This window comes from Pelobates fuscus, chromosome 1 (genome assembly GCF_036172605.1).
Source record: "Pelobates fuscus isolate aPelFus1 chromosome 1, aPelFus1.pri, whole genome shotgun sequence".
NCBI classification, from domain to species: Eukaryota; Metazoa; Chordata; class Amphibia; order Anura; family Pelobatidae; genus Pelobates; species Pelobates fuscus.
The window spans coordinates 92317693-92330998 of NC_086317.1; the positions used below are offsets into that span (position 1 = coordinate 92317693).

Below are 13306 nucleotides of genomic sequence, written 5' to 3' on the forward strand. Positions count from 1 at the left end.
ATTGTCTAGCATTAGGAGGAACCCAGGGTCAACCGCACCAGCATATGGTCTCACAAGGGGTCTGAGGATCTCATCTCGGTACCTAATGGCAGTCAGGCTACCTCTGGCGAGCACATGGAGGGCTGTGCGGCCCCCAAAAGAAATGGATGTTGCAGGAAGCAGAATGTTCTCCACAGCGTCTCCAGACTCTGTCACGTCTGTCACATGTGCTCAGTGTGAACCTGCTTTCATCTGCGAAGAGCACAGGGCGCCAGTGGCGAATTTGCCAATCTTGGTGTTCTCTGGCAAATGCCAAACGTCCAGTGCACACTTCCTTTCAGTCCCACCGGAAACCGGAACCTGAAATTGAAGTTCCTGTACCGCGGTGCGCGCTGTGAAGCCGGCCCACGCTTCAAGACAGGTAAGTAATTATGGGACAAGTGAAAGTACACTAGGGGACACTATGGGGGAGGGGGGGGATACTATGGTGGGGGAAGAATACTATGGGAGGGGGAGGGGGAATACTATGGGAGGGTGGGGGGGAATACTATGGGAGGGGGGAGAATACTATGGGAGGGGGGGGAGAATACTATGGGAGGGGGGGGGAGAATACTATGGGAGGGGGGGAGAATACTATGGGAGGGGGGGGAGAATACTATGGGGGAGAATACTATGGGAGGGGGGGAGAATACTATGGGAGGGGGGAGAATACTATGGGAGGGGGGGAGAATACTATGGGAGGGGGGGAGAATACTATGGAAAGGGGGGGCGCACTATGGGATAAAGGGGGGGCGCACTATGGGATGAAGGGGGGCGCACTATGGGATGAAGGGGGGCGCACTATGGGATGAAGGGGGGGACACTATGGGATGAAGGGGGGACACTATGGGATGAGGGGGGGACACTATGGGATGAGGGGGGAACACTATGGGGAGGGGGTGGAGAATACTATGGGAGGGGGTGGAGAATACTATGGGAGGGGGTGGAGAATACTATGGGAGGGGGTGGAGAATACTATGGGAGGGGGTGGAGAATACTATGGGAGGGGGTGGAGAATACTATGGGAGGGGGGGGGACACTATGGGATGAGGGGGGGGGGGGAATACTATGGGAGGGGGGGAAATTTCCTGGAATTTCCTTCTTAAAATGAGGTGCGTGTTATACGCCGATAAATACAGTAATTTTCCTTAGAGTAGATAAACTTGCATGCTGAGCTGAATGGTACTTGCATAAGCAGACAGCCTCCTCCAATGAGATTCACTTCAACCAAAAGATAACATGGCCATTGCCTGACCTTTCACTCATTTCCACTGTGGACATACTTTACAATAAAGAACATAAGAACATACTCTTATCTCAAGATAAATTGGAGTATCTTGCACAAGCAACTGTATATTGAATTTAGTGAATGTTAACTGTGGCTGTAGTGTGAATGCCTGGGTGATTCCCATTCATTACAAGCTGATCTTTCTGAGCCGATGAGCTACCCCTCCATTGTAAGACTTAGAAGAAGAGCTAAGCAGAGCTAAAGGATGCTCCTGTGTTGGAGAAATGAAAGCAGCACCCGGACAGATAAAAACAAAAACAAAAATAAAATTAAAACATCTAGAGTGCTCCTTTAAAGCTAGAATAAAAAATTCCCTCTATGACAGCAACTATTATATTTAAGGCAACTCGCACTTTTTGTGTCTTAGTAACAGACTACACAACAATAGGAGAGTCAACATAATAATGCAAAATAAAATAAAAATGAATAATATATACAGCATACCTTCCTTTCCAGATATGAGGCAATCAATCCAAAGTTTTTAGGATGTTGAACAAATCTAGGACACAAACAATAAAAAAAAAAAAAAAAAAAGTAAATGCTACCTTATATAATCATATATAGCAATTGTGGTTATAATGCTAGTAGGCTGTGCAAATGTTCACTGTTCTGGAGGGGAAGAAAGAACATTTCTGAGTGGTTTGTCCAAAACTGTGGAGGGCCCAGGGACAACCACTGCACGAGCTTACCATCATTCTTCCCAATTTTGACAGAATAAAGTGAAAACAAGTGCTATACCAAAGCCATACCATTAAGACAAGGTTTTATCTTACTGGACTACACACAGAAATAGTCGATTAACCTCTTAGAACAATCTTGTTGGGCATTTACGGACAATTATAGTTTATGGCATTAATAACTATAAATCTGTTTGTTATTGACTGGAAATGATGCAAATTGTAAGAACTGTCCTTGGCATAGGATGGACATTTTAGCTTAGAAGCATGTTTAGTGTACAAAACAGTTAATCAAACTCACAGGGGGCGCTGCAATTATTTGTATTTCTTTTTTTTACAAATTGGTAGTTTGTGATAAATCAATAGTCCAATAGCAATTGGAAACAACATTTATTTACTGGTGTGAAAGGTGCTCCTTGGCCAACAATGAACATTGCATGGCAGGGAGTGGTATAGTTTTGTACACTCTCTACAAAACTGTGTACTCTGGCATAAATGAGCGTTAATCTTTAACAAAACAAAAACCTTAAATTCTAAGTGATAAAAAGATCTACTTCAAGACTTGCCCTTCGACTATCTGCCTCAAGTCTACAATACCTTTGTTGGCACATTATAAATAAAACAGCACTAATAATACATTTAAAGTATTTACTTTTCTTTGAAAATTTCCTTTTCATGGTCAGTCCACACGTTCATAAACTGACGGTTTTTGTACACCTTCATAGGATCCTCCATCAACCCATTCATATTAATAAATTTCACTCTCCTTTGCTCAGAATCAAACATCATGGGAGGAATGACAGAGAGTTGGCGCATTTGCTTTTCATTGTTCTGTAATATAAAAAAAAAAATCATGAGACATTTCAAGTCTCTGACCATACAACGTAGCAGGTCTTTCAAAGATTGAGACCAATGTAAAACATGCATGCAAGAAAAAAAAAACCAAAGGAATTAAACCCGTGAATCCTGAACCCAGATTTTGAACCCCATTTTATGTCAATGGGTCACATGAGATTTGTCATCTCTAATGCAGATGCCCATGATAAGTTGGCTGTTGTAGTTGCATTGACATCGGGAATAGTCAAAGTATGTTGATTTGCAACACAACACTGGAATAGTGTGTCAATGAGTTACTTTTACAACTGAAAAATTGATCACAATTCGAATACAATGCATGTGAATCTGTAACAAAGTGGAAAACCCAACCGAATATGTTAAAATGTAAACAATATTATTTCAAAATTAAAGAGATGGGCACCACCACAATAAGAAAGTCAGATTCGCTGTGTTACACCAATTGTTTGTGCGTACACACAAACGTATACAAAAAAAAGTAATATGCATATATATTATGAAGCACTGTAAAATGTGGCTGCAGACTAGTTCAATAGAAGAGATTTAAGCATTCTTGGGTTTCAAAAAGTTGGACTCTGTGTGACAAATACTTTTAATTTAAATACCTAAATTAATGGGAATTGCGATTTACTGTATCATTAATAAAAAGAGGATTACATGAGAGATTGGAATCTTTTTCTCAAAGATTCTTCTGGCATATGAACAGAGACCAGAGGCATGCTTTGAAGATTCATTATGTATTTAGCGTGCTACAAAGTGTTGGGATCAAAACTAAAACAGATACTGAAGTGACCTCACCTCCTGTTCAGAAAGGCCATCAATGATTTCAGAGATTTCATGCTCGCTCCTTGCAATAGTTGCTGAAAGACCAGCTCCTCTCTGACCGACTCTAAAATAAAGAAAGATAACGTATAAATGGGTCTGGAGTAAGAGTTATTACATAGCTATACGCTTTTCAATATAAATATATATATATATGAATATACACACACACACACACACACACACTCTCTCTCTCACTTTTTAACTCTACCAAATTTGAAGATGAAGTACCAATGGAGAAGGAGATATGCAAGATTCTGTAAAACGGATATTCCCAATTAATTTCCTTACTCCTGACAAGTTTAAACATGTTCTGATTTGCATGTTAAATTTAAGTTTGATGTGATCTATGCAGAGTGAGGATTGCTCCACAAACGGTTTAAGCCAAAGTACTGAGCCGGGGCATTGCTGATTGGCTTAGATGGAGCATGGTAATCCAGAATGTTGTAACTCCAGGCTACACAGAGTAGCCCACTTTAATAAGCCGGAAGCCCTATTTTGCCAAAGGGAATTTAGCGCCCCCATAACAAGTGGATCAAATTTTACTTACAGCATAACAGTGCTGAACAGGGAGAATAAAAAAGGAGGATTTAAAACGAAATAAAATCAATATAATACGATTTTTGTTTATTACATATAATCTAATTTATTTTAGAAAAAGGCTTGTGAAGAAGAAAAAAATTAAAGATCTATCTATCTAAGGTTAGTTTCAAATTTAGGATACATTATAATCCAAAGGTAATTCAGCATGAAATAGAGATTAGTTATGTAGCACGAGACTGTATATTCACGCATCTTTACGTTTTTTGACAAATTAATTGAAATGTATTGAACTTGTAACTGCAGAGATAACATGCACTAATTTAATTTCGTAGACACCTTAATTTAAAGTGTTACTCAAAGCACCATGATCACTTCAGTAATTTGATAATGGTGTTTAAAATTTGTATGTGCAGCTTTTTTCAATATGAAACTGCACATATCGAGATATCCAGTAGTGTCATTACACTGTCATGAGTCAAATACAGAACAAGAGTTCCAAGGTGTCTTCATTCATGCAGCATTTAGTTATTGATCATGCCAGATCGTCTATTAAACTAAATAAATAGATAATAAACATTAAAAAAAAAAAAAAGTAAGCAAACTACTTTGGCATTCTAAAATGTCTGCATTTTAGGGAGACATACATCAAATAGAAACCATCAAAAGAATGAACTCAAGCTCAAATCTCAACATTCAAAACATTACCTGGCAAAATACAGTCAACAGATTATAAAAAACAAGAACCAAAATGATGCAAAGCACTGTTTGATGTAATGATTCATATCACTTTAAAATCACTAATGCTTTTTATAGAAGCAAGTGGCTTATTTTAAGGCCTTTTCTAGAATTTGTAGATTAAAAATAAAAAAATACTGGATTGCAAGTGGACAGTAAAATAACCTCTCTAGGGAGCTCTACTTTCACAGTGCTTCTTACACCCTCCCACCCTCCCTTCCTCTCTCAGCAACCAACAAAATTCTCTCTTCACCCTCATACACACCACACAGACCACACACCTTCTTCTTGAATAAAGTTACTAACCTCACCCCTATCCCACCGTAACCAGGGCCTGATCAAACAACCCCGCTGCCACCGACTCCAGGCTCCCAGATGAACACCAACAGCAAAGTATCTCACGAAGAAGGAATTATGACCTGCCTACGTTACCCAACCCCTACCCAGGTTTACAGACTAACACACATACTTACATTAGATGTGTCCTAAATATAAACCAGTCCAAGATATAAAGAGAAAATACACGCAAGCTAAAACACTTACTCACGCGCTAAATGCGCATCTACAGGGTCTGATAGGCATGCAACCAACGCTACCAGATCTATAATAAGACAGCCCTGCACTCACTATGATTATTGCACTCTGGTGGTCCACGCGGTATACCTACTCTAAGTCTCTCTCTAGACCACAAACTGTTACCTTCAGACGCAATATGTATGCAGTACATCTTTAACAAAAAAAAAAAATCTGTACCTTGAAATACTTGAAAATCAATTTTAAAAAAGAATGTTAATTTTTTTTTTTTAATTACATATATCCACCCCCCTCCCCCACCCCCTCACTTTAAGGCCAGCATGAAAATGAGAATGGATCAACTACAGCTTCCCATACTAAAATCAATCTTGTCACATGCTCTGAAGTGAAAGCAGTGATGTACTTAAGTTTTAGACCACTCTTAGCACAGCAGTGTTGATAATCACTCAACTGCTCTAAATGCTGAAGATCACTCACAAATAACTAAGCAACTACATTCACACTCACATACACCTAGCCACTCCCAAACCTCTTCATCCATATGCATACATGATTATATAGTACACTGAAACAGACAAAACACAGTCATACATAAAAAGACAACACACAAAAACAACAAGTAAATAAAATCACACCTTGCTGTCTCTTCTAGTCAGCCTAGGCTTACATTTGTCCCTGAGTGAGACGTTTTATATCTCTCACTCAACAATTATCTAAATCAGCTGATGCACTAAGAAGCTGTGCTAACTATGCCAGCGCTTAATTTTTTTGATCATATCTTTCTGATAAGAGACTGGAAAACACCCAGAATTTTGGTTTGCTAACATTATAAGGGTTTTCTGGCTGAGACCTATTAAATATCAGCAAGATTATTGAACTACTTAAAATGTGCGGTATTGTTTTAAAATCACCAGGCTATTCAAATAATTAGTATATAATGATGTGCCATGAGAAAGATCCTGTTTTTTGCACCTGAAACCTGCGCCACTATAATATTTCACAATATAAGTATTATCAATTATTAACACAGACCAAAAAAAAAAAATGTAATGGGAGAAATTCGACCAGAAACAAACAAAAGCTTTCTATGGTCCATCGAACATATTGTTTCTCTTCCTTGTAAACCATAAGAGGCCTGAAAATGTGCTGTTGATTCACATGTCCACTAAAGTTGTATAGAGTGGCAGGGGTGCACAGGTAGTATGAACAGTCCAATATTGAGATCACACGGACAGTCTATATTCTCCTAAGTATACCGTCACACCCTCAAATACCCCTAGAGGTGGGGGGAATTCCCATTAAACAAAACACAATGCTATTTCAAGTCGTCACTACTACTCAAGCAGATAAGGGGCAGAAGCAGCAGCAGACTTAAATACAAGTAAGATTTACTATATTTAGGGAGGCATGGAGGGGTGTGGGGGGAGGGGCTAGATGTTGGTTTTAACACTATAGGGCAGTGGTTCCCAACCCAGTCCCTCAAGTGAGCCCTAACATTTCAGAATTTAGGGATTACCCAGTTGTGTCTAAAGTGTTTTTTATAAAAAATAAAATAAAAATAAACCACTTTAAACAGAACAGGGTAATCCCTAAATCCTGGACTGGTATGGAGTACTTGAGGACAGGGTTGGGAACCGCTGCTATGTGTTCCTGACCCTATAGTGTTCCTTTAATGTGACATTGCCCATTCAGAGGTTTAGGAAATTATGATGAAATTCGAAAATTACATCCCCACCCAATGAACAATAGTCAGAACTTTGCCATAACTTGGATAGCATAAGATATATAAAATTTACTGGAAATAAAATTATTTTAGTGTCGTACTATCAATAAATTATTTGGTGAGAACAGTTTTCAAGAACTGTATTGTGCCACGAGTAAGCAATCACGTACAAATGTTTTGCTTTCTTTATTAAGAACAAACATACAATGGAAACATATTCACCGATTCACATAATTAAAAAAAAAAGAAACCAAAATGCCTTGCAGGAATGTGCAATACATAGTTATTACCTTTGAAATCGTTCTTGCTGCTCTCGCTGCTTCCGGATTTCAGGAAACTGCTTCTCATAATATTCTCTGGTCTTGCTCTCCTTTGCTTTCCGCCGTGGATTATTTTCTATCCGGTCTACCTTCTTCTCCCAAGCCTCCATCAACTGATCATAACGTTGACAAATATTCTGTTCCTATTAAATTGACATAATAACCAATAACCAATATTAAAAAACAAGGGTTTGCTTTTAAGTAAAATAATTATGGTATTTTATTAACTAAAAAAAAACAACACACAAGCAAAATTAAATAATGTAGGTGGGTGAAAAGCTTTTTTGTATGTATTTTTCATTAAAATCTATTGTGTTAAAGGCACACTATAGGCACCCAGATCACTTCAGCTCAATAAAGTAATCCATGGAAAGCATTTCCATGGAGTTCACCAGACTCAGTCTTTTAACGGATGCTGGATGTCTTCATGTGCACATCCAGCGCCAGTAAAATCCCCATATAAAACCCTCCTCCTGGTTTGCTCGAGCCGAATGTGCAAAGAACCCTTCTTAACTGTTTTCCCTCATACGCAGCCTGTTGTATTGGTGCATCCTTTTATAATTCAAATAGCGTGACGTCACGCCTACTGTTAATGTGACCACATCATTATTATTATTATTATTAATAAAGCGCCAACAAGTTCCGTAGTTCTGTACAATGGATGGACTAACAGACAAGTGTGTGTAACTAGACAAGTTGGACACACAGGAACAGAGGGATTGAGGGCCCTGCTCAATGAGCTTACATGCTAGAGGGAGTGCGGTAATGTGACATAAAAGGTATGGGTAGGGTAGAAAAGTAGGTTGCTAGGATAGTGTTCATTGAGGGCTTAGTGTTTTTTCTGATGACAGTTTCAGGAGAGGAATCAGGGTGTAGGGAGGGAAAGCTGTTCACAGTTTAATTGATATGCTTTCCTAAAGAAGTAAGTTTTCAAATATTTTTTTGAAGGAGTGGAGATTGGGTGAATGGCGTTCCATAGGAACGGTTCAGCCCTAGATAAGTCTTTAAGGTGAGCATCAGAGGTAGGAACACATTTAATATAGACTGTAACGGGGCAAGTTGGGAACATGTAAGACCACTGAGAAGTGTATTACAGTAGTCAAGGAGAGAGAGGATAGCGGCATGGGTGCGCGCAATATTTTTAAAATGGAAGCGGCACGATTTGGCGATTGATTGGACATGAGGGGTGAAGGAGAGGTCTGAGTCAAAGAGAACATCTATGTAGCGAGCCTTAGAGGTACAGCGGATGGTAGCGCCATTGACTTCGAGGGACACAGACAAGGGAGTAGCAACACTTGAGGGAGGTAAAACCAGAAGTTCTGTTTTGTACAGGTTCAGTTTAAGGAAATGAGCAGCCATCCAATCTGGAGTTACAGAGATGACATGGACCAATCAGAACATGTGTTAGCCTACATGATGCTTATGTGGGTCCTTTTTTAGTGCCCTATCGTGGCTTCTGCCTTGATACATGTTTAGTGTTTATAGTAAGTCTCTCTTGATATACTAATATTGACCTTGACTTGTATTTGACTTTGTGTATTTCTGGTATGCTGAACCGGCTTGTTTATTCGTATTACATATTTCTACAATCCTGGTCTTTGCTATTCCTTACTTTGTCTTTATTAACATTAAGTTTGGACACTCCAAGGCCCGGTAATACAACTACCGGTATATCTGTTTGTGGGATTCACCATTTCCTGTTGGGGTATGACCTCGTGAAACTAGCTTAACAATAGTGTTGGTAGGAAGTTTAGTAATGAATAGGCAACTAGGAAAGGCATGAGAGCACTACACCCCAGTATACCTATCTATAAGGGGAGCAGGAGAGCACTAATCTTTCCATTGTTTCCTTTAGCCACGTCTACAATTACAAGCACATTGTTACATTCTCCTCTAGCAAGCACAAGATCAGTATGTACTGTAGTTGCCGTGTCTGAGATCCACCTTAAGTATTACTCTCTTATCTTTATATCAACAATTGACACTTAGAGGGCAGTCATAGTTTAGACAGGATTATCTTAAAATATATACATTTGCTAGCATTTCTACTAGTACAACGTATAGGTTGTTTTCTTGCACAGCATAAACCAATGTACACATCACAGAAAGACCAAGTACACGTCAGGATAAATTAATGGGATTGCAGGCTTACATTGTACCATAAAAATCACATACCCTTTGTTTTCTTGCATGATTTCTTCTCTTAAAAAACAGGATGAGTTTCTTCCTCATCACCTGGTTTCTAAAAAACAAAGCAAAAAAACATATAGACAAAAATAAACAAAAAGGCATGGTCAGCTGTCGCAATTTGGCCCTTATTTCTGGCAGAATTTTTTCAATATAATTTTGGTTGACAACCTGAGTATTATTTTAGTGCATGTACATCACAAAGTGTTCGAGATCATTTTTTTGCACTGTGATTCTTGATACATACTTAAAATAATTCAAATATTACAGTATATCTCATATAATCTGAGATACGGCCAGATGAGGTAAGTATGTGTACATGTACAGCTATTCTAAAGTGCAATGGAGGATGTACAGTTCCCTTCTAAAGCGTGCACTGAAGACGCAGTGATATAGCCAAGAGGATTTTTGATGATCACTACCGTTATGGGCAGACTGATGCTTGCAGTGAGTCATTGAGCAGCAACAGTTATGATGCCTATTTGTTATGAATTCACAAAAATCTTTGGGGAGCTTTGTTTTCTCATCTACGCCTTACAAAAATGTAGCTTCAATAAAAGATATATGTATACACGTTATAAAATAATGTTTGTAAAAGGGGTGAACTATAAGATATCTATGGGCAGGCTTATTGTGCCAGCTTTGGATGATAAATTATGTTTATTGATGAAGTTGAAATATGAATTTAAGGCTTGCATTTGCGCAATTAATGTATGGTGCAAGAGTATTTCTGAACGAAAATGGGTAAAGGGGATTTTTTACTCTTGTGCAACCTGCATATTAGATAATGATTCATTGCTATTGCACAGAAAACACTACATTGTGTTGCTATCATGATTTGGCATCAAGCATCTGCATTGCAGTCTTTTGCAGCACTAGCATGGCAAATGCTACAGAGAGACTTGTGCTGCCGGGAACAACAAAGTGCAGCCTGAAAGCTGACTTCGTAACCAAAATTATTTGTTTTACATATCAAAATAATTGGGATTATTAGGAACAATACTGCTTGGCTCATACATTGAGCGATCACACAAAAAGCGCTAGCATTGGTTCAGAGCAATAAAAGAATAATCAAGCTCAAGAAATGTAGGTACCGTATATACTCGAGTATAAGCCGAGTTTTTCAGCCCATTTTTTGGGCTGAAAAACCCCAACTCGGCTTATACTCGAGTCAGAGTCTGTATTATGGCAATTTGCATTGCCATAATACAGACCGGGGGAGAGGGGGGCTGGCAGAGCTGTACTTACCTGTTCTGCAGCTCCTGTCAGCTCTCTCCTCCTCCGCGCCGTCCGTTCAGCACCTCGGTCAGCTCCCAGTGTAAGTCTCGCGAGAGCCGCGGCTCTCGCGAGACTTACAGTGTGAGCTGATAGAAGGAGCTGCACGGACGGCGCAGAGGAGGAGAGAGCTGACAGGAGCTGCAGAACAGGTAAGTACAGCTCTGCCAGCCCCCCTCTCCCCCCCACTGAACTGCCACTGGACCACCAGGGAAGGAGAGCCCCCCTCCCTGCCATATATCAAGCAGGGAGGGGGGACGAAAAAAAAATAAAATAAGAAATAATAATAAAAAAAAAAATAATAATAATAAAAAAAATAATAAAAAAAAGGGGGTATAAGGACCACTGTGGGAGGGGGGGGGGGGGGTATAAGGACCACTATGGGAGGGAGGGGGTGGGATAAGGACCACTATGGGAGGGAGGGGGGGGATAAAGACCACTATGGGAGGGAGGGGGGGGGATAAGGACCACTATGGGAGGGAGGGGGGGGATAAGGACCACTATGGGAGGGAAGGGGGGGATAAGGACCACTATGGGAGGGAGGGGGGGGATAAGGACCACTATGGGATGGAGGGGGGGGATAAGGACCACTATACCACTATGGAAGGGAGGGGGGGATAAGGACCACTATCGGAGGCAGGGGCGTGGGATAAGGACCACTATGGGAGGGAGGGGGGGAGAAAAGGAACACTATGGGAGGGAGGGGGGGATAAGGACCACTATGGGAGGAAGGGAGGGGGGGGATAAGGACCACTATGGGAGGGAGGGGGATAAGGACCACTATGGGAGGGAGGGGGGGGATAAGGACCACTAGGGGAGGGAGGGGGGATAAGGACCACTAGGGGAGGGGAGGGGGAAGTAAGGACCACTAGGGGAGGGGAGGGGGAAGTAAGGACCACTAGGGGAGGGGTGAGTCAGGACCACTGGGGGAGGGGGGTGAAGGAACACGGGGGTGGGGAGGTAAGGACCACTGAGGGAGGAGGAGGGGAGGTCAGGACATATGGGGGGGGGAAATATCCTTGCACCGGCCCTGCACACACTGCATTCATACACTGCATTCATACACACACACTGCACTCACACACACACACATTCATACACACACACACTGCACTCATACACACGCTGCACTCATACACACACGCTGCACTCATACACACACGCTGCACTCATACAGACACGCTGCACTCATACACACACACGCTGCACTCATTATACACACACTGTAAATAAATATTCAATTAATATATTTTTTTTAGGATCTAATTTTATTTAGAAATTTACCAGTAGCTGCTGCATTTCCCACCCTAGTCTTATACTCGAGTCAATAAGTTTTCCCAGTTTTTTGGGGAAAAATTAGGGGCCTCGGCTTATATTCGGGTCGGCTTATACTCGAGTATATACGGTACATCATTTTTTCTAATGTCTTTTGACACCAAACATCCAGAATTTATAGAAGAATACTTTATCCAAAAAAAAGACAATTCTAAACTTTCTGAAACACTTTGACATAATATTGTTGGATAAGCTTTTCAAATGATTTAATATTTGGAAAAATATTATAATGTTGTAATATTTTGATATGAATTTTATTTATTTTTATTTTAAGATTTTGAAAAAACATTTTAAACAGTTATCCAAAAATTGTATTAAACACTTTGAAAAGCTTAAAGAGGGAAGATCCCTATTAAAGCAGGACACGTTTTAAAGATATGTTAGACGAATACTATAGCGATTGGAAAACAAATGTGTATTCCTAACATTATAGTGCCCTGGTAACCACTTACGTCCCCAGCTCCCAGCTGTAGGGGATAGAAAAAGATAGTTTATTTTCCTTTTCTCTCTTGCAGCACCATTCTCTGATCTGCCTCCTTTGCGGAGATCATCAAGATCGATGATCTCAGCAGATCCAATTCTTTTCCATAGGAAAGCATTGGGGGTTTGGGGGGGAGGCTAGTGTGCAAGCATGATAAACCACAGCACTGCACCAGTCAGATGGTCTCAATGAGGCCCACCTGCTTGTATTATCAGTTTTACTCTGTTATTTCACTGCAAGCTCCTGTAGGGACAGCCACTAGAGGCATTTAAATCCTGCAATAAAAACATTTTCGTTCTGTAGAGCAACAATGCTTTCACTTGCAGGGTTAAAATGGGGGACAGGGGGCACAGCACCAAAACAACATCATTGAAATAAAGTGATATGGGTGCCTACAGTGTCCCTTAAGGACACAACTTCTTGAATAAAAGGGAATCATGACGGAATATTTCCGTCATGTGTCCTTAAGGGGTTAACAAATACGTGGCAGTAGAAACACATTTACATGAATCG

The 13306-nt window shown here is 40.4% G+C and overlaps 1 protein-coding gene across 12 annotated transcripts in view; it reads right to left on the reverse strand.

Annotated features, from left to right (window-relative positions):
* The window catches only part of NCOR1 (nuclear receptor corepressor 1), a 122278-nt gene that overhangs the window by 71200 nt on the left and 37772 nt on the right, over positions 1 to 13306 (reverse strand). For all 12 annotated transcript variants that reach the window (XM_063450056.1, XM_063450055.1, XM_063450058.1 and 9 more), the window contains exons 9-13: positions 9691 to 9757; positions 7486 to 7658; positions 3637 to 3727; positions 2636 to 2814; positions 1751 to 1805 (exon numbers count right to left, since the gene is read on the reverse strand). In XM_063450056.1, coding sequence (XP_063306126.1) covers positions 1751 to 1805; positions 2636 to 2814; positions 3637 to 3727; positions 7486 to 7658; positions 9691 to 9757 — 565 coding nt within the window. The remainder of the gene's footprint in view (positions 1 to 1750; positions 1806 to 2635; positions 2815 to 3636; positions 3728 to 7485; positions 7659 to 9690; positions 9758 to 13306) is intronic.